Consider the following 27,223-nt stretch of genomic DNA (forward strand, 5'->3'; position numbering starts at 1 on the left):
GGAGTGGTTTGATGATGATAATAATATTAATAATAATTTTATTAATCCTTGGGGTTTAACAACATTGGCAGGGAGCTGAGATTTTATAGTGATGATAATTATTGATAATTAGAAAATAATAGCAATTATAATCAACAATTTATTATTATTATTATTATTATTATTATTATTAATAATATTTCTTAGGCGCCTCTCCTCAGGGATCGAGGAGGGGAACAACAACCAATGGATAATGAACATCAGTGCGAGGAGGATTTGATAATAATTATAATTGTAATTATTATTATTATTATTATTATTATTATTATTATTATTATTTCATACCTGCCTCTCGATGGGGATCAAGGCAAGGAACGACAATGGCCAACATCAGTTTAACCAAATTTAATTAGAACGTGCAACAGTTTAAAAGGATGGAAAAAAGACACATTTCCAAACAGTCTACATTTAGGATTCAAGGTCTTAATTTGCAGTTTGAAATGCTCAGGGAAGCCTGCTGGAATCCAGTCCTCTCATCCCTCCCTGTTCTTTGTGTTTCCTTCCCCCCTTTCCAGGCGGAGAGGGCGCCTCAACAGCCCCGGGAAAGTTTCCAGAAGCCGCGGGACTCTCCGGCCGAAGGTAAGGGCTTCCTTTGTTTCTTCGCTCAAAAATGGAGGGGAATGTTTGCCATGGTGGGTGGGTGGGGGCTAGAAGTGGGCCTTCTCTTTCCCAAACCACAACCACAAGTACTTCTCAGGCTGAATCCACACTGCTGAAATAATCTGGTTTCGCACCACTTTCACGGCCACGGCTCAGTGCTGTGGAATTCTTGGAGTTGTACTTTTGCCAGGCCATTCGCCTTCCCTGTCAGAGAGAGCTCTGGTTCCACAGCAAACTACAAGTCCCAGGAATCCATAACACGGGCTGCATCCACACTGCAGATATAATCCAGTTTGCTCCAGCTCAGTGCTATGGAATTCTAGGAATTGTAGTTTTGTGAGGCATTGTGCCTTCTCTGTCAGAGAGAGCTCTGGTGCCAGATCAAACTACAGTTATCAGGATTCCATCGCACTGAGCCATAGGAGTTAAAGTGGTGTGAAACTGTATTACTTTTGCAGCACAGATGGAGCCACTGAGCCATGGTTGTTAAAGTGGTGCCAGACTGGATTATTTCTGCCGTGTGTATGCAGCCTCCCTTCGCTGTCTGGGGCGAGGTGGAGCTTCCCTTGGCCAGGCCCTCCTCCTTATTTGCTTTTGCTCTAGCTGCCCCACTTTTGTCCCTGATCCTGGCAACTGGAGGCAGCTTGGAAATCAGTGCAGCTCACTTTTCAGCCACCGCCAGAGATTTGGAAGTTTGAAGTTTGGTTGGATTTTAACGGACCTTCACTCGGCAGGACTTTCATTTTGACTAAATACACTTTCTTGCAAACTCAACTGGACGCATTGACTCTGCAGCTGCAGTCTGTGAAAATGTATGCAAAGTAAAATTGGTTCGTTTTTAAGAAATCTCAAATCTTTTTTAACAGGTTGGGTCTAGAAGTTACCAGCAATAAGTGGATAGTTGTGTATAGTTATTTTGTATAAGTCATGTCGAATTATTTCACTCTGCTTTTACTTCCAAGTTTAGTGCTAGTGAAAGATGCAACACAAAACCTATTCAGCCTGCTTCTGCAGAAGCAAACCCAATGATTTCAAATTAGTGCATAGGGGATACGTTCCAAGTAAATAAGGCCAAATAAATTTGTAAACTCTTAACTGGAATAGACCCTTTGGATCAATATAGCTTACATAAGTGTTAGTTTATCAAGTTCCTATTGATTCAGTAAATATCCTCTGGGACTATCAAGTAGATTTGGGCCACAGGCTCTTGCTACATAAAAGGAGGAGAGCAATCTTGGAGTAGGTAAGTAGGAATTTGCCTGCTGATACTGCTGTGTGCCAGAGAACTTTTAATGAAATGGATTGGGATTGTTTCTGAATGTTTTTGGTGATTGAATTTTTAATTTCTTAAGAGTGTGATATAAGAAAGTTTACTCAGACATTAAGTCTGGTAAAGTTATAGGGGAATTGCTCTCTAGTAGATGTGTTTAGGATTGCAATGTCAAATTGTGCTCATTGGTGATGTCGCCACATTGCAGAATTAAACCAATTTGACAGCACTTTGATTGTTGTGACGTTGTCCTACAGAATCCTGGGATTTGTAGTTTGGTGAGGTATTCAGCCTGGTCGCTCAAAGGGCTCTGGTGCCTCACCAAACTACAAATTCCAGGATTCTGTAGGATAGTTAAAGTGATGTCAAACTGCTTTATTTCTGGAGTGTGGACACTGTCCCACTTCATTTCAACCACCTTTTTGGGATACTACCCCACGTCACTTGTAATTGCCGGCCTGTGGATGAAGTAGAGGTTGCTATCTACATTTGTGTTTGTGCATATGATTACTGGGTGGCAGTTATTATTGATAAATATACCTAGAGTACAGTAGTGTAATTATGAGTACAGACTTATAGGTGTCTCACTGAGCTGTCATTTAGAAATGTAGATCAGCCTTTGAAGGCATGTGCTTTTATTAGTCTGCAGAGGAAGGCAAGGGCAATCTCCCTCTGAACAAATCCTGCCAAGAAAACCTCATGATAGGTTCACTTTAGGGTCACCATAAGTCAAAAATGACTTGAAGGCTCACAACAACAGCAACAAAGCTACATAATACCATGTTAGTGAAGAGTACAAAAAGAAAACGCTTTTCATAAAGGTTTCATTTTTGGTGTTATCAAGTGTGACATTGGTGCTTAAAATCATGGCCTGAAGCAAGGGTAGGGAATCTTTGCTCCTCCAGATGTTGGAACTATAATTTTCTTAATCTCTGATGTAGAGTTTCTGGCTAGAGCTGTTGGGTTCAGGAGGCTAACAAAATCTGGAGAGCTGTGTTTTCCCAGTTCTTGGCTAAAGTATTTCAACCAATATTATGGTCCTATGTATATATACACTTCTCTCCTTACTTGGAAGGAAGTCCTGTTGAACTTAGTGAGAATTTCACTTAAACATACACATCATCAGTTACACGGACATAAACTCAGTTGGAAGTAAATCCTGTTTGTTCAAAGTAAATTTCTCTTTTAAGATTTGAGGGCTTCATTGATTTTAAAATGGATCAAATATGTCATGAGTGGCCTTAAATGCTTTGTGAATATCACTCCTATTTTCTTTCTTTCCTTGTTTACCTTGGGCTGTGTGTGTTTGTACCCTGTATATCTCTTAGCAAAGTGTGTCCTTTTCTTTCATAGTACTCAGAAGACAGCAAGATGGAGGCTTTTTTAAAGGGACGCCTTATCCAAGTTATCCCTTCTTGATGATTCCAGAGTTGGGAAGCCCCTATTTGCCAAGTGGAGCTTTGTCTCCAAGTGGTGCGCGCACAGTAAGTACTTTTGCTTAAGATTATGGTGTGATTAAAATTTTTCTTGAAACAAATAGATTCCTTTTGTGCCCTTTTGCTTTGCTATAGAGTTATGTTTTATAGCTGATATCCCAAGCTAATAAACATTATTGGAGGGGAAACTTGCTATATAGTGTTAAATACACCTATTTTTCAGATAAAGAGTTTGAAAGGGATTTGAAGATACGCAATCTCTTGTATAATGACTCTGCCCAGTTTTCAGCTTAATGATTTCAACACTGAAGAGATTTCACCATTGTATGTTGAAGATAATTTCTTGTTTAATAGATTCTCCCTTGCTCCGCCTCCCTCATATCACATTTATGTGGAAATTATTATTGTAGGTGCATGAATGATTGAAGGAAACATAGTTTTCACATTTACAAACCACATCCCAACAAACCCTTGTATTCTTTGGAAACTCACTGTTGGATGTGCTGGCTGGAGGCAATGGGAACACTAATCTAGCTACATGTAGACACCCAAGGTTGAGGGAGGATAGTCTGCTGGACTATGGCAAATTACCAACAATACTGGTCTGAGATGTCTTGTATTAGTGGTGACTAAGCAAAAGAGGGTTTGTAGAGTTGTGATGGATAGCTTAAAGAAAATGTTGACCCAGTTGTCATGGTTGGTCAACACAATAAACCAGCACAGCATGCAGAAGGGATTGAACAGTATGCCCCTACATATTGTTCATATACAACACACAGGGATTCTGGTGGCTCAGGTTGTCATGTCAAGATCCTGCATTGCTTCAGCATAGCAAATACCCACTAGTAGAGTTACATTATGTGACCACTATGCTGAGTACCAGCTTAGTGCAATCTGTTTAGATCAGTGGGCAATGAGCATGGCTGACAACCCATTGTGCAATCGCAGTGTGCAGTAAGCAGAGGCATTGAGTATAAACAATGCACACTTATACACTGTTTATTTTAATGTGCTACTTTATGGACAATGATTATGCTGCTGTTAGTTGGCTACAACTATTATGCATTATCCAGAACATTCCTCATAAGTAGCACAACTTAAGACTGTGCAATTACACAGAATGCTGGCCAGTTACTGTGTAAAAGGCAAATTCTACATTCAGGTAATTAGGAAATATAATATGTTTATACAAATCTGAATGCATCCACACTTGCCATACTCTGTAGTTCTGCTCACTGCACATGTAAAAGGATAGTTTAGAACTTCAAAAGGTACAGAAAAGTCTAACCAAAATGATCAATGCAGTAACTTTCCTGTGTGGAAAGGTTACAAACTTAGAATCTTTTAAGGTTAGGAGAAAGATAATTTAGGGAAAAGGCATGAGAGAGGTAAATAAAATAATTCATTGTGTGGAGAAAAAGGATAGGGAGATACTTTTTTCTCCCTCCTCCATAATATTAAAACCCAGCGCTGTCCAATAAATCTTTGTGGTGGGGAGATTCAAGGAAGGAAGGGATTGCCCCACAGAATGACTGGAACTCTTTATCATAGAAAGTGATAGCTGGCAATTAAAAGGGGACTGAACAAATTTGTGGAAGATATAATGGCTAATAGTCATAATGTAGTGGTATGAGTGTTGGACTACAGCAGAGTTAGATTCCCTGCTTGGCCATGGAAACCCACTGGGAGTAATACACACTTTCAGTCCTAGAAAACCCCATGATAGGTTTGCCTTAGAACCACCATAAGTCAGAAAAGACTTGAAGGCACAAAATAACAAGCCATGATGGCTACTTATTATCTCTTGTTTCTCTAAGTATAAATTGCTGAGTGAAAGAGTCCTATTGGGCTTCTGATAGGAAGTTTTCAACTGCAAGAAAAGCTTTTTGGTCTAATGCTTGTGATCTCTTAACTGTGATTGAGAAACTGGGTGAGTTGTGGAATCATGCACTACACCCCCCCCTTTTTTTTTTTGCTAGCATTAATCACAGGGTAGGGCTAATGCAACCAATACTTTTAGTATGCAAGCCCCAGTTAAAGCTAATCACTCTTAGTGTTAAGGTGTCAACAGAAGGAAAAGGAAAATCATATGGAAGAGGGGGAAATGACAGTGTATGCACCATCAGATAACTCCTAATCTTAACTATTTTGGGCATTTTGTCTTTACTATCCTTAGCTTTAACATCCCTGGTTAAAGTGAATACAACATGACCCGCCAATCTTCAGGACTGATACCCACAGTTTCACTTTTCCAGTCCAAAAAATATGGTATCTCTAGCCATCTGAAGGTTTTTCAGCATGACTCTATAGTCAATATCTGTGGGAAGTACAGAGTTCACTATTACCTGAGATTTTCATTACCTGTAGTAAGTCTGGAATGTATCCCCCACAGATAAGGGGTTGTACTGTAGTTGGGTAATCAGGACTGGTCAATCAGGAGAAGAAACCAAATACTATTAGTCTTAGTGGTTAATAGTCATGATGTAGTGATATTTGTAGTACTCTTTTGTTAAAATGGGCAATGAAGAACTGTAAAAAAAATCCATATGTTTAAATGTTGCTTCATACATATATTTCCTACATAGAATGGCACACTTTGGCTACATCCACACTGCAAAAATAATCAGTCTGGTGCCATAACAAACCAGCCTCTTGCCACTCCAGCTGCAATTGCCCTGGAATTGGCCGGGGACCGCGGCAACTGGGCGGCCTGCTCTGAAAGCAGCCACTGCCATGGTCCCAAACAGGCTGCCAGCAAGGAGCAGATTTCACCATTCCTTTTGCCAGCGGCACTCAGAGTGGCTTCCAGCCATGTCAGGGGCATGCGTTACCTGCATGCCATGCCTCCAAAGCCGCCGAAAGCTGCACATTTTGTCCCATCTGTTTCAGGCCTTAAATTATTAATTATTTTAAGGCTTCTTTGTAGGGTATTTCCCAAAGAGTAAATGTAGAACTGAAAGATTACAAAGATTACATTGTTTTTATTTACCAATTTTTAAAGATGTATATAATTTATTTCTTGAATTTTAACACTGTTTTTATTCTTTCTATTTCAATTGTGTATGCCTTTTAAAAATACAGTCCAACCTATATACAAGACATGAACTAATATTGATGTAGAATTCAAAGATATAGCTGTGTTAGTCTGTAGAATCTGGCAGGAGGAACTTTTTAGACTACAGTGTGCTTCCTAATATTCATGTGTCAGGTATAGAAAAAGAATGCATTGTGTTGGTTGGGTGGGTTGCAAAACTCATCATGGATGTTTCTTTTGATAGCAAATGGTTACAAATTTCTGTATTGTGTTGCACAATACTAACTCTATAGAGAGAGCTCTACTAACTTTCAGTTGTATCAGTTGAAGAGTGTATATCATGTAAAAACTTGTTTTGAAGGCTAAAAAACCCCTCACATGTTTGATGAATGGATTGAAGGAGAAAATGTCTGCTAGTTGTTGTATTGTGCTTGCCCTAGGAGGGGTAAGGATGTCCATTTTGCAGTGACTTAACACTTGACTGTAAATTTTGATTGGCAAACTAATAAATAAAAGAATTAAATCACAGTGGCAAACCTTTATTCTGTTGTTTGCTCTGCTTTTCTCATTTAAGGAGGGGACTTAAGACTTTTAAAAGCTGTTAATGGGCTGACATTGTGTGTCCCCACAGACATTTAAATAAGTGATTAAGCAAATTGACCAAGCGTTAGACAGCAAATTAAATCCCCCTGAGCACTACCAACTAGAAATGTCCCAACTCCAATTCCAAACTGCAAATGCCATAACCCTGAGGAGCTTATTGTGTTTTGTGGCCATTAGGGATTCTCTGCCCGCATCCTTATCATGCTTAAACATGAGCCTATTATCCTCCTGGTTGTGCCATGAACATGTCTTATCTGCTATCAGTTACCTCATCAGGGATCACACTGGTATTGTTACTTTATTCTGAAGACTAAGAAATTGCCTTTGAGCTAATCCATAAGACTACTAAAAAGTGTGTAATGCCAGAAAGTTTTAAATCGTGATTAATAAGGCTGTCACTCAATTAAAGAAGCCCCAGTAACTCAAACATGAGTTTTAGTTAAATAAACTTAATATGTTTGTACAAATTGCTTACGGATAAAAACAGTGATAGTGAAAAAAAAGAGTATATTTCCTTTGTGTTTAGATGATGTACTCATGAGAATGTACACAATAGGAAAAGAGGAAGACTGCATTCCATATGGATAGATTCAGTGAAGGAAGCCATGTTCTGAGTCTGCAAGACCTGAGCAGAGCTGTTGATGGTGACTTGGAGGCCTCTCATTCATGGGGTCGCCATAAGTCAAAGTTGACTTGATAAAGCAGTTAATAGCAACAACAAAGACATATACAAACAAAAATCCATCAGTGATACCTTTATTGGCTATCCAAAATGCACAATATACTTGTTGCAAGCTTTCGAGGTTTGTATTTGTTAAATGGTCAACACAGCTACGCCTGAATGTTTTCAACAAAGACATATGTGATAGGAGGCATGATCGTAGACATTCCTTCTTGCATATGTGGTAATCGTTTTACGATGATACCTGCTATCTCCACTTTGTAAAAGTTAGTTGTATTAAAAACAGGTTTAAAAAAAAAAATCTGCTGAGCTAATCAAGATTTCTTACTAGCTGTTCAACAGAGTTGTAAATGGATTAGTGTACCTAATTCTTTGCAGCCCTCCTAAGGGGATACTGGAAAACTTTGGAAAGGTGGAAAAGCAATTTGGCAGTTGTGCCATCTTTATACAGAAAATTACTGTTTTTAACAGGTGGAAATAGGTTAGCTATTATATTTGCTTGCTTAGTAATGGCTAAAGACCTTTTCAGGTCTTGCAGACTCAGCTTTGGAACCAAATTACATCCATGTAAATTTAAACATATATTAAAACGATCTCTCTATTTATTGTGAGTGGTGTCTTTAGAGATAAAAAAAGAATAGAGTTTTTCCATGGAAGTGTGGCATCTAGACTTTGAACATGTTTGTTGGTTTCATGTCAAGCATTACTGCTTAGTTTGTTCCTTTTGTTTATTAGTGGTTGACTCTTACTTACATAATTAGCCTGTGGAGGAGCTAACCACCCATTTTGGGAATCACTGCTTAAGCATTAAAGCAGGTTTTCCAGTTTGTTTTGAATGGTCCCAGGTATCTGTTGAAAGGGACGTTGGCATTGTCTTTTTGATGCTATGGAGTATGGAGTCCTTCCCAGGTCTATGATTCTGTCATTATAAATTAGCATAAATCACATTGACTTCAGTTGACATCTTCTAAGACTGACAAAATCTGGAACCAACCTGTTTTGTATAAACTGATCCTCAATCTGAAAGAGCTTTAAGGGGAAAATGAAGTGAAATGTACCGTATTTTCCGGTGTATAAGACGACTGGGTGTATAAGACGACCCCCAACTTTTCCAGTTAAAATATAGAGTTTGGGATATACTTGCCGTATAAGACCACCCCTCTTCCAATGCACATCAAATAAAAATTTAAAAAACATATGTAACACGCAGACGATCGGTCTTCCTCTATCTGGCTTGCTTGCTGCTTGCCTATGCTTATGCTTATATCTCTCTCTCATCGTCTATCTAGCGATCGCTCTCTCTCCTCTCGGCTTCCTCACGTCTCGTTCTCTCTATAGTAGATAGTATATAATATATATATATATCATGCTATCTATCGTACGTATCATCGATCTATCCTATCTATCTATCTATCATCGATCGCTCCGTCTCTCTCTCTATCTATTATCTATCGATCTCTCCTCTGAGATCTGATAGCTCCCTCTCTCTCGTTCTTTATCTCTCTGATCTCTCTATCCGTTCGATCTCATTCTCTCAGTATTTTCTCTCCTTCTCTCGTCTCTCTCTCTCTCGTATCTATAGTATCTATCGTATTCGTATCTATCGACTCTCTCTCGCTCTCGTGAATAGCTCGCCTCCCTCCCTCTGCATCTCTCTGCTGTCTTTTCCCTCCCCCCTCTCGTCTATTGTTCTCTGCTCTCGTCTCTTTCTCTGCTTTCTCATCTATCTATCCTGATCCTATCTTAGCTATCGATAGCTATCTATCTAGTCTATCTAGCTCTATCTCCCCCTCGTCTTCTGTGTGGTGTGTAATCTTCCTCTCTCGTTCGCGTCATCTAGCTATCTATCTATCTAGCTATGATCTATCTATCGATTAATTATCGATCCTTCAAGCTTCTCTCGCTCTCTGCTATATCTATCTACTGTTACTTCCAGCCCCCGCCTCTCGTCTCCGATCCTCGCTCTATTTCTCTCTCTCTCCAGTCCCTTCGCGCAGCTCTCTCCAGTCCTCTCTCCTCACTCCACTCCCTCATCTCATCAGTCTATCTAATCGTAAGCTATCTATGCTAGTCTATCGATATCTATCTATCTATCTCACCTGCTGCTCGTCTCCTTCCCTCCTCTCACCTCTCTCCCTCTCCCTCTCTCCCTCTCTTCTCTCCCTATCCCTCTCTCCTACTCTCGAATCCTCGTTTCCTCCTGTCTCTCTCTTTTCTCCTCTGCTCTTCCTCTCATCATTGCTGCTTTTGTTCTTTCGGCGAATATATCTTTCTCTCCTTTCCTCTCTCCCCCTCTTCATCTATCTATCTATCTACTATCTATCGTCAATCTCTACTATCATAAATATCTAATTCTATCTAGCTAATCTATCTATCTATCATCTAATCAATCCTCTAAACTCCTATCTATATTTCTCTTCTCTCCTCTGGGTGTGTGTGTGTGGCGATCCCTCTCTCGCTCCGCTCTCCCTCTCTATTTCTCTCTCTCTCTATCTTCCCTGCCTCTCTCTCTCTACTCTCTCTCTAAAACCGCTCTCCGCTCTCTCCTCTAACTCTCCTACTCTAACTCTCTCCTATCAATTTTCTCTTCTCTCCAATTTTCTTTCCTCTCTCCTCTCTTCTCGCTCACCATCTCCCCCCCTTCTCTCTCTCTCTCGTCTCCCCCTCCCTCTCATCCTGTCTCTCCCTCCCGCCGCTCTCTCTCCCCTCTCATTCCTCTCCTTCCTTCTCCTATCCTCCCCCCTCTCGCTCTATTTCTCATCCTCTCCTCTGTCTCGCTCCCTAGCTATCGATCTATCTATCTAATCTATCTATCTCCCCCCCGCTCTCTGGGTGTTGTATTCCTTCTCTCGCTCTCCTCATCTATCTATAATCCTATCTATCTATCTTCCTATCTATCTATCTATCCTCTATCGATCGATCTACTCTCCCTCTCTCTGACTATCTCCCTCTCCTCTCTCTCCATCTCCGTCCCTCTCTCTATTTTAATCTCTCTCTCTCTTCTCACGCCATCCTCTCCTATCATCTATCTATCTACTCTATCTATGCTATTTAATCTATCGATTTCTCTGTGTGTGTTGTATCTCATTCTCTCTCTCTTTTTTACTATGCTATCTAGTCTAATCTCTCTATCTATCTATCTATCTATTCTATCTATCTTATTACCTCTCTCCTTTACCTCTCCCCATCCTCTCTCTCCTCTCTCTCCTCTATCACTCTCGGTCTATCCTCCCTCCCTCTCTCTATCCTTTGTTCCCTCTGCGTCTCTCATCTATCTCATCTATCTAATTTATCGCTATTCTATCGCTATCGATTTCTATTGCCGCTCTCTGCTGTGTGTGTGTAGGTCTAGCCTGCTTCTCTCCTCCCTCCTTCTCTATCTTTTCTCTCTTGCTCTATATTATCTCATTTATCTCTATCTATCTTCTACTCCCTAGCTCTCTCTCATAGCTCTCTGATGTGTGCTGCTGTGTCTCATCTCCTCTCTCTTCCTCTCTCTCTTATTTCTTCTCTATTCTCTTCGTCTCTGTGCTATTCTCTTTTCTCTCTCTCTCTCTCCGTCCTCTCTGTTCGCTCTCTTCCCTCGCCCCTCACTCGCTCTCTCTCTTTTTGTCTCTCCCTCCCCCCTTGCGCTCATTATTTCGCTCCTCTCTCGCATAGTCTCTCTATCTATCTATCTATCTAGTCATCTATCTATCTATCTATCTATTGCCTCTCATCTATCTATCTATGCTATCTAATCTATTCTATTGCTTATATCTATCTATCTAGCCTCCATCTCCACCTCTGCTCTCTCTGTTGTGGTATCTTCCCTCTCATCGTCGCCGCTCATGCTCCTCATCTCTTCCTCTCCCTCTATCTGCTCCTCCTCTACGTAATTATTATCTATGCTATCTCTCTATCTACCTTGCTGCTCCGCTCCCCCTCTCCTCTATCTCCCTTTCCCCCTCTCTATTTCTCTCTCCCTCTCTCTCTTTCTCTCGCTTCTACTTGCTACTTATTTCTATCTATTATCTATCTATCTATCTCTCTCACTCTCTCTCTCTCTCTCTCCCTCCTCTCTCCCTCCCTCCCTCCCTCTCCATTTCTCTCTCTCTCTCATCTCATCTATCTATCTATATCTGTTTGTGTTGTGTGTGTCTATCTGTCTCCCCTCTCTCTCTCTCTCTCTCTCTCTCTCTCTCTCATTTTTTATTTTTATTTACCCCAAGCCTTTGCTGAGGCCTTCAAAGCCTCCTTGCATGCAGGCAGGCTCTGGCCTACTATAGGCCAGTTTAGGGGCCTGATGCCCCAAACGCCGGCTTCCAAAGGGCTCTGCAATCCACAGGCTTTGGAAGCCGGCACCGCAGGGGGGCCCCTCGCGCCGGGTTCCAAAGAGCTCTGCCAGGGCTTTGGAAGCTGGCAGGGACAACCAGGTAAGTAAGTCTCATTAACCAAAAAGGCGTTGACAAGTAAACGCCCCCCCCCCGCCCACACTTTTTTGACCCCGTTTTAGAGGGTCAGAAAGTAGTCTTATACGCCAGAAAATACGGTATTAAGATTCCTGTAGAACAGAAGTGGAGAATGTGTGGCCAAGGGCCACATGAGATCCTCAAACTCCATATTTGAAGTTTCTGAGGCTTCCAGGGAATCTCCCAAAGCTCTCAGAGCTCTCCAAAAGAGACAATGATCGATCTGTCTGTCTATCTATCTATCTACGAATACTTTGAGCCTTTTTTGGGAATGAAAATTGCAACCAGAAGTGATATGACATCAGTTCCAGTACACTGGGACACACAGATGCAATCTATGTGTGTAGAATGCATTCCTGTAAAGACATTGCATTTTGCATGTTGCATGTTTAGAAAAACCTTGTACTGTGCCTTTTTCATAACTGAACTCAGAATAGTTTACAGCAGAATAGTTTCTGTTGCCATCACTGTTGGAGGGAGCTTAATTTATAAATCAGGAGATCCCATTTTTATCTAAATGTAGAACAATTCTTTATCTTAAAAAAAATCAAACTCTTGAAAGTGTTCACTCACCTCCAGAAGTTACCGTATATACTCAACTATAAGTCGATCTCATGTATGTCGAGGGTGGGTTTGGGAGTCAAAATTATGGATCTTGATATGACCCATGGATAAGTCAAGGGTAAAACTTAGGCGCATGTCACAGAGAATCTAAAGGATGAAGCAAGGAAAACAATGCCAAAGAAGGTACAAAATTCCAGCAGGCATAATTGTTTGTGCTCATATTAAAGGCAGGATAGATGAGAGAATAGAGGAGGGTCAGTGCTTCCAGGACAAATTACACTCTTGCTTTTCACCAGGGAATAGCCCTATTTTTAATAAGAGTTAAAGTACAGTACTTACATTGACCCGTGGATAAGTCGACTCAAGTTTTTGGGGTCAGTTTATTGACTAAAATTTCTAGACTTATACATGAGTATATACAGTATGTAGAACTTTTCAGGGTTTTACTGTGTGGACATTTTCCCAAAAGTTCACCCAGAAAGATGCCATATTTCTGCTGAAATATGAGAACATTTAACTTTGCCTAAGGTTCTAAATCACAGAGAGCCAGCGTGGTGTAGTGTTTTGAGCATTGGATTACAACGCTGGAGACCAGGCTTCGAATCCTGTTCAGCCATGAAAAAACCCCCACTGAATGACCTCTCTCAGCCTCAGTGGAAAGCAAAGGCAAAACTCCTTAAATCCTGCAATAGGTTCACCTTAGGATAGGATTGCCTTTAGTTCCTTTACTGCATTGGTCATCTCTTTTTTAAGAGTCCTCTCTCATCTTCCTTCCTCTGACCAGCATTGTAATTTTCCTTGTTCTGCGAACTGTGGAGCTCAGTCCTTCTTAAGCTCTCTAATGTGGTGGACTTGTGCCCCTCACCCCCATTGTACCAGGGTCCAGCACCATATTTGTTTGCATTGATAGCAACAGTTTCTTTTATTCCTGGAAAATTTCCACAGGCTGACAACCAATATCTGAGGAACTGGTGGCAGTCCACAGATCTTTAGTTGAGTAACACTGGTGTAAATACTTCTGAATTAGGCAATGTCAGTTCAGAAAGCTCCTACCTCATATTCTTCCTGTCTCTTTTCACAAAAAGGTAATATAAGGCCCCATACAGACCGGCCAAAATAAAGCTGCTTCGGGTCATTTTGGAGATATGCTGTTTAAATTATTAATGCGTCCTAAAAGGCCAGAAGCCACACCAAAGCCTCACTCCAGTCTTTAGGATGGGAGCATGGCTTCGATTTGATTTTTTTAATGTGTTGTGATTAATCATACCTGGACACTTAACTGAAAAATAAAATCACCCAGTTCAATCAGTTGTTATTTGTTTACTTTGTCCCTATGTATGCACATGTTGTGCTGCTGTAAGAATAATTGTTTTTAAGCATAACTAATTCATCTTACTTTGAGGTGAGCTGGTTTGTGTTGTTTGTGGAGGATCCAGAAAGAAGAGAATCTGAACATTTTCTTAGGATGATGTAGTAGTATTACAGTACTTCCTTAAAATATGACTTTTACAGCTGAAATCAATCAAATATGTCATTTACAAACAACAAAGAGTTACAATAGAAGAGCTTTGAGTTACAATCTTTGTTTAAAGTTGCTTGCTGGGTTTTGAGGAGCTGCTTTTCCTGGCTGCTTTATTTTCATATACAGTATTCAGCTCTTTTTAACATCTTGTGGAGGGAAGGGTCCTAGAAAGTGCTTTGTCTCTAGGGAAACCACTTCTTTCCTTGTAAAAAATCTGTTTCTTATTTAGAGTTATTGTTTTGTTACATTCTTATTCTTGCTGTAACTGCTTCAGGCATGAGATAAACCTCAAGCTCTGTGTAGCATTGGGAAAATATGCTTACTAGGATGAGTTGCAGCTGCTTTCTTACCTAATAAATGCAGAATGAGGGTACGCTGGGAAAGTTGTCTCATTGTAACTGAAGACTGTGATTTGGATGCATGGATGTCAGTATGTATAGGAGATGTTTGTCACCTCTGCCAGCACCAGAAGAATGGAAACAATATTAAACTTTCTGCTGTTAAAAAGGCTAGGTATCGGTACCGTTGTGTTGGTATGCTGCTAATTTCTAGACAAATGCATTCTTGCATCATAGTGGTATAAGCCCAGCTGGAAAATAGCTGGGAGTGAAATGGACTGTTTAATTTATCTTTTGGTTTCTACAGTAATTTGAGAGGTTTGGTGCTTTAGCATTCCTGGTTTCAATTACTTCAAACAAATAAACAAGGCTCTCAGATTTGCAGGGTATTCTTCTCTCTGGAAGTGCAGTCATCACCTTCTGTACAAAATGAGTCAAACTCAGTGCTAATCTACTGTTTCCACAGATCCAATAATTAAAATACATGCTGCGGACAAAAAAGAAAAATGAAAAAAATAAGACTGCACTAAATTTTGTTTCCTGGATATCATACAGTTCATATACTTGCTTCCTGCCAGCTGGGAGTGAGAAGTGCTATAGCCTTCCTGAATGGTCTAATTACTTAACTGTGATGTATGGAAGGAGGCAGGTAACATATCACCTGAATGGGACAGTGAGACTAAAGGCTCAAAAGTGGCAGCTGTGGTAGCAGAGAAATAGTAAAGATTGGAAAATGCTAGGTGATCTGTGGAGGGGAATAAAGGAAATAAATTACAGTGGGCCCTTGGTATCCACTGGAGTTTGGTTCCAGGACCTGGGAAGGATGCCATATGTCATGTAGTTCAACTCCATAGCATCAACAAGACAACACCAATATTCTCTTCTTCAACAGATACCTGGGACCATTCAAAACAAACTGAAAACCTGCTTTAATTCTAGAGTAGTGATTCCCAAAGTGGGCAGTAAGCCTCCCCTGGGGTCAGTGGAAAGATCTAGGGGTAGCGGGGGAAAGGGGGCAGCAGGGAGCAGTGAGGGAAACAGGGTGGCAGAGAGCCTTCGGTCAAAGTATTGCTGTGCAAGAATGATAAGGGAAACCAGTGGTCTTTAAGACCATGATGGGGATGAGGGTTGCGTGAAACTTCTTTTCAGTGTGCCATAAAAGCAGTACACAGCCTCAATGTGGTGATGTGTCCTGCTCTTCACCTCCCCACATGAGTCCATTCTCTTATATATTTATTTCATTTATATGCTGTCTTTCTCCCAGAAGGCTCACAGATTAAAAACATTTTTTTAAAAAAATTACAATAAAGTTTAAAACAGTCAAAATAATCTAAAGACAGTATAAAAGTACATAAAAATATATAAAAGTTAAAAGATATGACTAAAACCACCCTGATATGATTATATATTAAAAGCCTGCTTGAATAAAAAAAGTCGTAGCTTGTCAGCGAAAGGCCAACAGGGAGGGAGCCAGCCTAACCTCCCGTGAAAAGGCTTTTCAGAGGGAGGGAGCAGCCACTGAGAAGTCTCTCATGTCCTCACCTGTGATGCTGATGTGGCCTTCCCCTGAAGACCTTAGTGTTCAAATCACCAACTTAGACAGCTTCAAGAAAGCTATCAAGACAGATCTCTTCCGGCAGGCCTTTCCAGAATAAACTACTCAGCCATGTGGTGATGCCCCCCCCCTATATATATTATGACTCTGTCACTTTTATTGGTTTTAATTGTTATGTAATTTTAAATTCTATATTGTTTAATTGTCTTTTAAGGGGGATATTTTGTATATACTGTATGGATGTATTTTAACTCTTGTAAGCCACTTTGATTTTTAACAAAAAGTGGGATAGAAATAAAAGTTTTATTTATTTATTTATTTATTTATTTATTTATTAGTGTTCTGGCAGGTTCATATGGAGAGATATGGTTCTTCAAATAATTTGGACCTAACCATAGGGCTTTAGAGGTCATGACCAGCACTTTTAATTGTGTCCAGAAACAAACTGGCAGCCAGTGAAGCAGTCTCAACAAGAGATATTTATATGTGCCATATAATTGGTCCCATTCAGCATTCTAGCCACAGCATTCTGGACTCACTGAAGTTTCTGAACACTTTCCAAAGGCATCCCCACATAGAGTGCATTACAGTGGTCCAAATGGGATGTAATCAAGGCATGTGTCACTGTAGTAGCCAGATATGACATCTCAAGAAACAAGCACAGCTGGCACACTACTTTTAGCTGTGCAAATGCACTCCTGGCCACAGCTGAAACATGGGCATTCAAGCTCAGAGCTGAGTCCAGGAGCACCCCAAGCTGCAAGCCTGTGATTTTAGGGAGAGTGTAACCCCATCCAGCACAGGCAAAGTCCGTATTGCCTGATCTGCCTTACAACTGACCAGGAGTACCTCTGTCTAAATTAAGTTTCATTTTGTTGGCTCTCATCAAGTCCATTACTGACAGCAGACATTGGTTCAGTACAGAGACAGCTTCCTTGAAATGAGATGGAAAGGAGAGATAGAGTTGGGTGTCATCTGCATACTGGTGTCTTTTGCTAGTGGTGGTGGTTAGGAAACTCTTGCAAGGCTTGGATGCAGGGCATCACTTCTTTGGCTTGGAGCAGGGCCATTTTGGGAGAGATTGACTGGAACAAGAAGTTGGAGCATTTGGGGAAAGTGGCAGCAAGAAGGAGCTTTCAAATTTGGGACCCTGCTTGAGCTTTGTGAGCTTTGCTGGGGCTTGGCATGCAGGATGGGGCTGCACTGCTGCTGCTCCCTTTCATCAGACAGGCTGAGAGAAAAGGTAACAGAAGAAACACTGTTTATGTATCGGGGGGGCGGTATGGAGAAGACACGTCTCTGGGGAAGAAGGGGGAGGAGCATCTGGTGTCAGTTCTTGGAAAGAGTCCTTTACCTTGGAGCTGATCCTGTAGTTAAAATCTTTCTCTTTTCCCACTCATGCCACTCTCCAGTCCAGAGAATGTGGCACACTGACTGTGCCCTCCTTGCAATGAATGAGAATCCTTCCTCATTGAGGTAAACCTCCTTTTGCACCCTTTGACTTTGAGATCAGCAACTGAGCAGCGACCAAGAGGCCTCTTGCCTGCACTGGCCTTTGCTGCAAGGCCAGCAAGGGCAAGAGGTTTCCAAAGTCACTGCTCAGCCAGCTGCTCAGTTGCTGCTGCCAAGGTGACCAGGTAGCACAGGGAACAGTGGCCAAGACTGGTTGTTTTGAATTTGCAGTAGACCTAATATCGAGAAATATGCATGCAGTGTGTGTGCTAGGGTTGTCACCTGAGAGGAAAGAAGATAGTAGCCCAAAATGGTTTGGGGACTACTGGTATATAATGTTGTAACACCTTCAAGATGGATATAAACAACCCATTTTTTATGATCTCTTGTTAGCTACATCTATTTTTGGTTTTTCATGTACTTGTCCTAGTGACTCATCTTCTCTTCCACTTAATTTAAGTTTTTTTTGTCTTTCAATTCATCATTTACTGGTGTTAGTCAATAAAGTTGGCAAAATCATCTCACAGATCCAAACCACAAAACAGATGCCAATATGCTCAGATTGTTCTCTTTAATTACTTTAAAGATTCTTAACCAAGTTGGTAGTGGCAGTGATCAATTACAGCTACTTGTTTCTGAGTTCATATATATTTTATTTTGCTGTCAAGAGATAGTCTTGGTTCCCCATTCAATGATAGTGGAGAAGAGTGTTAACCCTCTTGATGCTCGTCATCATACTGGTGACACCACAGCCATGTCTTTAGCCATATCTTTTGCTAGTAGTGGTGCTTAGGAAACTCCTGCAAGGCTTGGATGCAGGGCATCACTTCTGTGGCTTGGAGCAGTGCCATCTTGATGCTTATGGGCTTCTCAGTGCCACATTACCTTTCAGGACTGAGAGTTGAAGTCACTGTTTTGCAACAATTTTGATCGCCTCTAGATGAGAGTTCAAAAGGTGCTACTTGGAGATAGTTGTTGATCCCTAAAAAAGTACCCTCTGGGGTGAGAGAAGTGAGAGTTGCTATGTCTAGTACACTACTGAACTCATTCTTGAATGTGTGCCGGCAACAGCAGTGAACTGTGGGAGGGTTAATAAACATTTCACATAAGGTAGGCTATATTATTTTGGGAGACTCACTGAACAATTGATTGGGTTTGTAGCTTGAGCATACTGTTGGACTCAGCATTGCTTCAATGTTTTTAAGTAGCAGTTGTAACCAGCTGTGCTTTTTATCTACTATGGTTGGTAAGCTAGCAATGACTGCTACTGGAAGAGAAAAAATGTTGGTCTTCTCAGTCATATCTTGATGACTATTATAAATCACTGACAGACAGACTGTTCACAATATATATTGGATTATCTTTGAAGAAGCTTTGGAATCTTTTCGCTCAATAGTTAGGACCTGATCATTTTAAGAAACCTTTCCTTTGGTGTGACCCCTTTACCCTATGATTGACTTTGCTGTTGAGACTTTGTCACTCATCCACCATTTCAAATGGAAAGGCTAGATTAGTCTACTGGGAGCAGGGGCTTTTCTGTAGCAATTGCAGTTCTGTGGAACTGTCTCCTGAGGGAAATTCAGACAACTGTCTCTACAATGACCTTCTACAGATGACTGAACATCTTTTGGTTTCAGTTGGCCTGTGGGAATTGAATCCTCATTTTGCCCTGCTCTAGTATGTATTTTGTTGCACTCTTGCTTTTTCTGTTTGTTTTGGGATAGGTTTTTTAAATTCTTGTTTTGTATTTGATTATTTTAAAGTTGTAAATTTAAAAATAATGTTGTAGAACTATTTTAATAAAAAATAAAATAAATACAAATGGTCTACTAGGATTGCTTTTCGTTGTTCTAAGTCTCTGGATTCTTTTTTCCTAAATAATAACCATTCCTCTTCTTATTTAAGATCTATCTTTCCTTCACTGTAGTTGAATTTTCTGTTTTAGTTTTAAGTGTAAGTTGATATCTGTTGTCCAGATCCTTTAAGCAGACTATGGAATTTACTAAGGACACATTCCAAAATGACTATTTAGTAGTTATTATACTGGAATGTTTGCTTCTACCAACCACAGTGTTTTAGCCAAGGCTTTCCCATTATTTTGGCAAAAGATGTCTGTAGGCATCCACTAGAAAAACACTGTCAAGGACCTGGTGTTGTTGAACATTATGGCGCATTTTATTGTACAAATGATTTATAATGAAAATCTAAATGTTATAGAACTGATTGTGCCATTTTAGCCTAGCGGTTCATCACTCTCCATCACCAAGGTATATGCATAAGGCAGAAAAAAAGCAACTGTGTACAAAGACAGATGTGTCTCGTTTATATTTCCTCATTGTTTTCTGTGTTATACTCTGATCACAGCTTATGACTTAATTACTCACTTTTTAGGACATGCAGAAGCCATGGTTTCATCCTTTGGACCTGTATTAATTACAGTATCAAAGTCAGAGGGGATCCAAGCAATTTTGTCTGCAGTGTGTTGTGCAAATTCTGCACAATGGTCAGTTGAATGGTCAGCATTCTTCTCTTTTGGGGCAGTGTAGAATGACCCCTAACTACCCAAGACAGCTCCACAGGACCCCACTGTGCAGATACAATTGTGGTAGATGGGTATAATTTGGTTGACTCATTCTGAGTTTTCTAGCATTATTGCAATAGCAAGTACATGTCTATGCTTATCAGTGCACTCCCTAAGCTCTTTACAATGTGTAAGCCAATTGCCCCCAACAAGCTGGATACTCATTTTAGCGACCTCGGAAGGATGCCAGGCTGAGTCAACCCTAAGCCCCTGGCTGGTATTAAACACACAGCCTTGTGGTTTGTGAGTGAGTGGCTGCAGTACAGGCATTTAACCACTGTGCCACCCCTGACCCTCCCTGCCATCTATTTCATTTCCTTCACACTACACACTTCCACTATTATTCTAGAGACACATCTTAAAATCTGACGTTTGGTTCCAGGACCCCTTGTAGATACCAAAATCTGTGAATGCTCAAGTCCCATTATAAAATATGGTATAGTAAAATCGTGTCTCTTATACAAAATAAGAAAATCATTATACATCTGATTAGAAAATTGTTGTTCAAGATACTTGACCACATCATTTACGAAGTTCATCCAATCCTGTCTATGTCCCCAGTTTATTCTGTAGATGACATTAGAGTAAAATTACACAGTTGAAGCTCAAAGACAGTGTATACTAGTAATATTAATACCACTGTCATCTGAAACACCTATGTGATGAATTCATATATAACTTTCCTTAAAGGAGTTCAGTACATATGTTGTGCAACAGATTGGTTGGTGGATGTGAGTAAGTAATGCTAACAATGCACTACTGTTGAATTGGATTTCCCCACCCTCCCTGCAATACTTACTTGCTTTCTTTGCTTATATCTATAAACTTTAATTATGTTGGATCATGACTGTGATTGTTAGAATTCCACAATAATTATAGTTAAAACAGAACATGGAAGAGTCGTATTTGTAATCCTTTTCTGTTATGTTCTACTGAACATGCATCAACAGATGTAGATTTATAACAAGGATGTACTTTTCCAGTGTTGTGTCTCTGTAGAACAGCATTGCACAATAAGTCCACAAAGGTTACTGGTCCACAAACATTTGTACATTTCCCTACACACACATACTGGTGTGCTGACATACCAATGAAAGAAGAGAACGAAAAATCTCACAGCTGTTAAAAAAAGTCCCACCTGGCCATTTGTAAGTGGTTTTCACTTGCAGAGGTTGTCTGGCAATTGGCCATTTGCAGAACCTGCAGTTAACTTGTTCATTAACTAATTAGATTTATTAATTAGCTGAATGTTTTTAATGATTTAATCTAATTTTCTAGATTCCCCAATTAAAACTAAAGTTGAAACTATGCTTTCGTGAATTACGTCATTAGAATGCATTAGGGTTGGTACATCTGTCCATGGGGTGAAGCAGATGGGGGCAAAAGGAGCAGCCAGAGGCCACTCTGGGACTACAGAAACCAGACGCTGCAGTTCCGCAAGTGGCTGCTGCCACAGTCCCAAATGGGCTGCCAGCAGACGTTGCTCCTTTTTGGTCTGGTTTCAGGCAGCCTTAGGCAGCCTTGGGGAGACTTCCAGGTAGTTTGGAGGGTGTTCGTCATTTGAACACCACACACCCCAAATTCCCAGAAGGCACTTTATTTGGCCTGTGTGTTTTGGGCCTAACTCTCTCATCCAAATAAAATCTTAGAATTGGAGGAAATGCATAACACAACTGTGTTAGGATGGGTAATCTTTGTGATAGTTTGGGAAGACAGCAGGGGAATGGGAATGGGAAAGACAACATTCTTAGCAAAAGATTTCTGGAGCAAAAAAAAAAAAGCTGGATTTGGGAAAGGAGAATAGAAAAGAAGGGGAAAAGTAAGTCTTGTATGGTCTGGGATAGGGAAGCGTGATATGTTTGCTCAGCATGAGACCAAGGTCTTCAAGCATTGAGGGCCCTTTTAGAATGTTAGGCCTTTTAGGCCTCAAAGACAGTCCTTCCTGCAGGCCAGCGTTTAAGGAAAAATATTGGATGTCTTTCTGGGGTGCGAGTTGATAGGGGGAGCATTATGAACCTCTTTAGTAGCTTATCTTTTGTCACCTCTATGTATGTATCTTTTGACGTTTGGTTCCAGGACCCCTTGTAGATACCAAAATCTGTGAATGTTCAAGTCCCATTATAAAATATGGTATAGTAAAATTGTGTCTCTTATACAAAATAAGAAAATCATGGTTTAATGCTTGGATTCCCCCCCCTTTGAATATTTTCAGTCTGTGGGTGGTGGAATGTGTGGATGCAAAATTCATGGATATGGAAGGCTGACTGACTATTCATCATTGTATATTATATATTTTGCATGCAAGAGCTAGGCATCCCAAATTCAGTTTGTGGCTTCCTTAGTTTAAAATATTACATATGTAACAACCTTTGTGTAAATCTCTTGACTATATATTGTGAGGCTGATCCCATAAAGTATTTGCACTCATTCATTTTGAATGAATTAATCCTGGTTCAAAAACAAAACAAAACACTGGACAGGCTGAAGTGTGCTAAGGAAGAAATATATCTCAGAGAAGACCTGGGACTTTCTGTGCTGGATCATCTGGGGAAAATGGGCTTATTGGAAGTGAGTGGAGCAGTTGTATCATACTTCCTTGTCAATCAAATGAAGTTACGAATTCAGCATGAAAATATATATATGCATTATCATTGATGTTTGCAGTCCAAACTTCTTGATTGGGAATGGAGAGGCGGAAAAGGTTCAGTTGTGCAGAAGAATGTTCTGCATAGGCTCATAGGTTCTCAAACCATTTTTGATTAAGAATTCTCCATTGTTGATTCCATGACTGATCTTTGCAGCTATGCGCTTATTGTTGTACTTGCAGTGAATCAATGTCTTCTAACTATAAGGATTATAAGAGGTTCTAAGATGAGATTTCATGTCTTGGCACAACCTTTCTCAACATCACAGTTGAACTCTCCCCATTCCCAGGAAACACATTTATGGAGCAGTGAATTATTTTCTGGTAGAAAATTAATTTTCCAGTTTCTAACATTGAATATTGAATCAATTTTGAAATCTAATTTTCAAAGGACTGGCCATATACAAGGTTGGCATATTTTGTGGCTTTAATTGAGAATACTGTGCTGATTTTATAGTCTTAAAAATGCTCCTTTTGTGATTCTCTCCAGAAGCAACATTTCTTGTTGACAAAAGTACTTGGGAGACCAGGTGTTTGGCAGTATGGAAATATTGTGTTACACACCTCTGGGTTACATTCTCTTCAAATCCTTTTCCATTGTTCAGGTTTTTTCTCTTGTTCTCATGCAACCAACACAGATTAGCTTGCTTATCTTGCAGCAGTAATGTTAATGGAACAGTCTCTGAGTATGAATGTGCTTCTGCCAAGTGATGATTAACATGGGCATCACCTGTTATTATCTTAAGTTGAGAACAATGTAGATTTGACTCTCCAGAGAACAGGTTGAGACTAGACTCAGTCGCTGCTGGGGTAACTAATCCATGCTGTGTATCTTGAGTGATGCACACCTTTTTCTTCTGTCTGATTGTGGGTCTCGTCCCCCCCCCCCCCAATATTTAAGGGAGTTTTTCCTGAATACTCAAATGTAGTGTTGCTCCTCTTCTGGACAGGATTTAGTTACTGTATTCAGGAATTTGTTGGTTGAGGGTGGTTGGCTACAGTTGTCACAGCTAGAACTAGTGGTAAATATTATACAGCTCCATAAAGACATTGATAATCTGAATTGTAGATCTTAATATTTCTCTTGTTGTGGGTTTTGTGACTGTGAGCAAAGCACCTTTCACAAATGACGTTATGGTTTTGTGTGTGTTTTGTCTATGAATAGCTGAATACAGAAACGTCTCCTCGGCTCACAGTGTTATCTGTACTGTAAAACCAAAACAGCAATGAACTACATAGGGCTGTAGATAAAGCATGAATGATGGTAAGCCACTTGCAAATTAATATTAATTATTAAAAGGTTGTCTTAAATGGAGGCAAAATAGTAGAGAAACATATTTTATTCCATAGTTGTTTGTAAAGAGATGCCCACATTGTTTGTAAACAGATGCTTATGTAAAGGGTCTCTTATTTTGGGACTATGTTTTTAATCTTTGGGCATCTGTGCTACATAGAGTGTGAACCAGCATAGTGTAGTGATTTAAGTGTTGGACTATTGATTCCAGAGACCATGGTTACAATCTTGACTCACCCATGTAAACCCACTGGGTGACCTTGGACAAGTCACATTCTCTCAGCCCCAGAGGCTGGGCAGTGGCAAACTCCCTTTGAAAAAGCTTGGCAAGAAAGCCCCATGATAGGTTCACCTTAGGATCATAGGACCTAGGACAGTAACAACAAGAGCAAGCTACATAGAGTGCTTAGTGTCTGTGGTGATGCAGGCTTTGACAAGGCAGAGGCGGTGGGAATTCCATATATTTACTGAGAATAGTGAAGTGATATTTGTAGAGGTTCCCTGATGTTCAACGCGTTAGCTTTTGTTTGCTGTTCCATTATGGTAGCTGGCTAAAAAATTGCCTTGAGCTTTGGGCTAAACAAGACCTACAAGATGTTTCTTTACAATTCTATTGCAACTTAAAACAACTGAATGCTCCAGCCTGCCCTTCTTTGTACCTCATTTTAAGGGGCCTCATTAGAGGGGTGATGCATGTATGTTATTCTGTGCATCTGTTTTTGATTATTTCGCTAAACTATTGTTTCCTGGAGTGATTTTGGTAACAAGAAAAAGGAACTGGAAAGTGAAGTGATTCATCATAGGATTCAGAAGAACTCTTCATTGTTAGTTTGAGGTATGCTGAAACAAATGTATAGAAAAGTGAATCATTCTATCCCTCCCCAGAGATGGGAAGTCTCAGTCTCATCTTCCAAGAAAATAATTATGTGGGAGTGTCAAATCAAAGGGATGAAACAGAGGCCCAAGAGGTGGCTTGAAGCTGCCCCCGAGAGAGCCAGGTTGGGACCATGGCACCTGCATGTTGCAGCCCCAGTCCGCCTTTTCCTGGCCCAAAAAGAAGCTGCTACAGTACATGTGGACATCACTGGGTTGTCAGTATGGAAATTGAATTTATAACTGGAAACAAAAAATGAAGAAACTCCATTCTCTCTGCAAAAGACCAGAAGATGATTGTGGCACAGACCATGAACTGCTAATATCAAAGGTTACAGTAATGCTAAAGAACATTAAATCAATTATAGTGTTGAAATGCAGTCTAAAGAATATCTCTGTAGAATTTATAGACCGTTTAAAGAACATGTTTGTATTACTAAAACTGATTGACTGTGAACCAGAAGAATTGTGGACTGAAACCATGGATGTTATCATGGGTGTTTAAATATTTGAAAGGATGTCATATTGAGGAGGGAACAAGCTGGTTTTTTGCTGCTCCAGCGAACAGGACCCGGAACAATAGATGCAAGCTACAAGAAAAGAGATTCCACCTCAACATTGGGAGGAACTTCCTTGACAGTAAGGGCTATTCAACAGTGGAACACACTCCCTCGGAGTGTAGTGGAGTCTCCTTCCCTGGAGGTCTTTAAACAGAGGCTGGATGGCCATCTGTCAGGGATGCTTTGATTGAGAGTTCCTGCATGGCAGGGGTTGGACTGCATGGCCTTTGTGGTCTCTTCCAACTCTACGATTCTATGAGAAAGGAAATAAATAAAATAAAATAAGAAATCTCTAGGCAAAAAGAAAGAAGAACTTAAATTGAATGTTTCATGAAACTTCAAATGGTTAAGGCTATAAGACAAGAACCAAAAGCAAAAGGTATAGAAATAATGCATTTCAACACAACAGGCCATGGCTCTACGCTACAGGAACCTGGAATCTGTAATTTTGTGAGTCACCAGCACAAAAGAAAGTTGGCAGAGAAGGTTAAAGATGCTGTAAAACTACAAATCCCAGAATTCCATAGTATGGAATTACAGCCCTTAACATGGTATCAAACTGTATTTTACATACTATGGAATCCTGAGATTTTTACACTCTAGATGCATCCAGAACAGTCAAAATCGTGGATGTACTTGTTCCATTGATTTGCATGTAGGCACAAGAGAACTATTCCATTCTATAATGAATGCAAAGAAATATAAGAAACTATTCTAATAATGAATGTAATAATAATAATAATAATAATAATAATAATAATAATAATAATAATAGAACAGTATAATAGAAAGGTAGAATGAAAGACCTCTTCCACTCTGTTGGTATGGAAGCTGCAGAGAGACCATCAGACTCCACTTTGGTCCTGTTGACCAGTTCCTCCATTCATTGTGAAGCAAACTGGTCGCTAGCAGACTCAGTCTCGACTGCTCCAAAGGACACACAGGCAAGTTTGGATATCCGAGTGGCATGTGCTCATTCCACCATATTAGGAAGGCCCATCGAGGTTGAGATACAATCAGTAAAGAAGAGGAAAAATAATAAAAAGCAGCAGCATTCCAAAGACAATTAACATGGTCAGCATTGATCTCCAGTTTTGAAGGTTCTATTCATTTCAATACAAGCTTCAGGAGCCACTTCTCAAGAAGAACCTTGGGCCTTTCAGATCTCTGTGGAAGAGATGACAATAGTTGTCTCTTATCACCAATCTGATGATAATGTTTCTGAGAGTGAAATCTTGGAGTCCTTGCCTGTTGTGGGGGTCACAGTGTTGCCCTCTCCTACCAGAGAAGAGTCTTCTATCCGGGCACCACTGCTTGCCATACCATCTCCATCATGATTGCATTCACATTGGTTGTCTTCCTGTTGATCCCCTTCCAGATCAGCACTGAGATCACATTTTGGTTCAAAGACCTCCCCGATATCCAGGTCCTATTGCAGGAGACACAAATGATCTTGACACTGAGGGCATTGGCCCCACAGGTGTCATAGACATTACAGTGCTGGATGCTGCAGGTAAATCTCAGTGCTCAGAATGATTCATTTAGCTCAAATACCAGTGGACTAGTTTACAAGGAATTACTGATCTAGCAAGTGTTTGTGTTTACATTTACGAATAGCCTATTATCATTCCGCGAAGAAAAATACGAATATTGAGAATCAATTATTAGAAAGTTCTTGCTAACAAATGAATTAGTTAAACTGAATATGTATGCTACATTTAGATA

The 27,223-nt window shown here is 40.3% G+C and overlaps 1 protein-coding gene across 3 annotated transcripts in view; it reads left to right on the forward strand.

The window, feature by feature from the left end:
* Positions 1 to 398: 398 nt before the first annotated feature.
* The window catches only part of TCF7L1 (transcription factor 7 like 1), a 79,284-nt gene continuing 52,459 nt past the window's right edge, over positions 399 to 27,223 (forward strand). For 2 of the 3 annotated variants that reach the window (XR_006104643.1, XM_042475243.1), the window contains exons 1-2: positions 399 to 618; positions 3,263 to 3,393. Coding sequence is in view for 2 of the 3 variants with exons in the window: in XM_042475243.1 (XP_042331177.1) it covers positions 414 to 618; positions 3,263 to 3,393 (336 nt within the window). In the remaining variant the exon portion in view is untranslated. Of the gene's footprint in view, positions 619 to 1,295; positions 1,452 to 3,262; positions 3,394 to 27,223 lie in introns of those variants that run through there. The other variant, XM_042475244.1, reaches the window with a different exon arrangement.

The sequence above is a fragment of the Sceloporus undulatus genome, chromosome 6 (genome assembly GCF_019175285.1).
Source record: "Sceloporus undulatus isolate JIND9_A2432 ecotype Alabama chromosome 6, SceUnd_v1.1, whole genome shotgun sequence".
Classification (NCBI taxonomy): Eukaryota; Metazoa; Chordata; class Lepidosauria; order Squamata; family Phrynosomatidae; genus Sceloporus; species Sceloporus undulatus.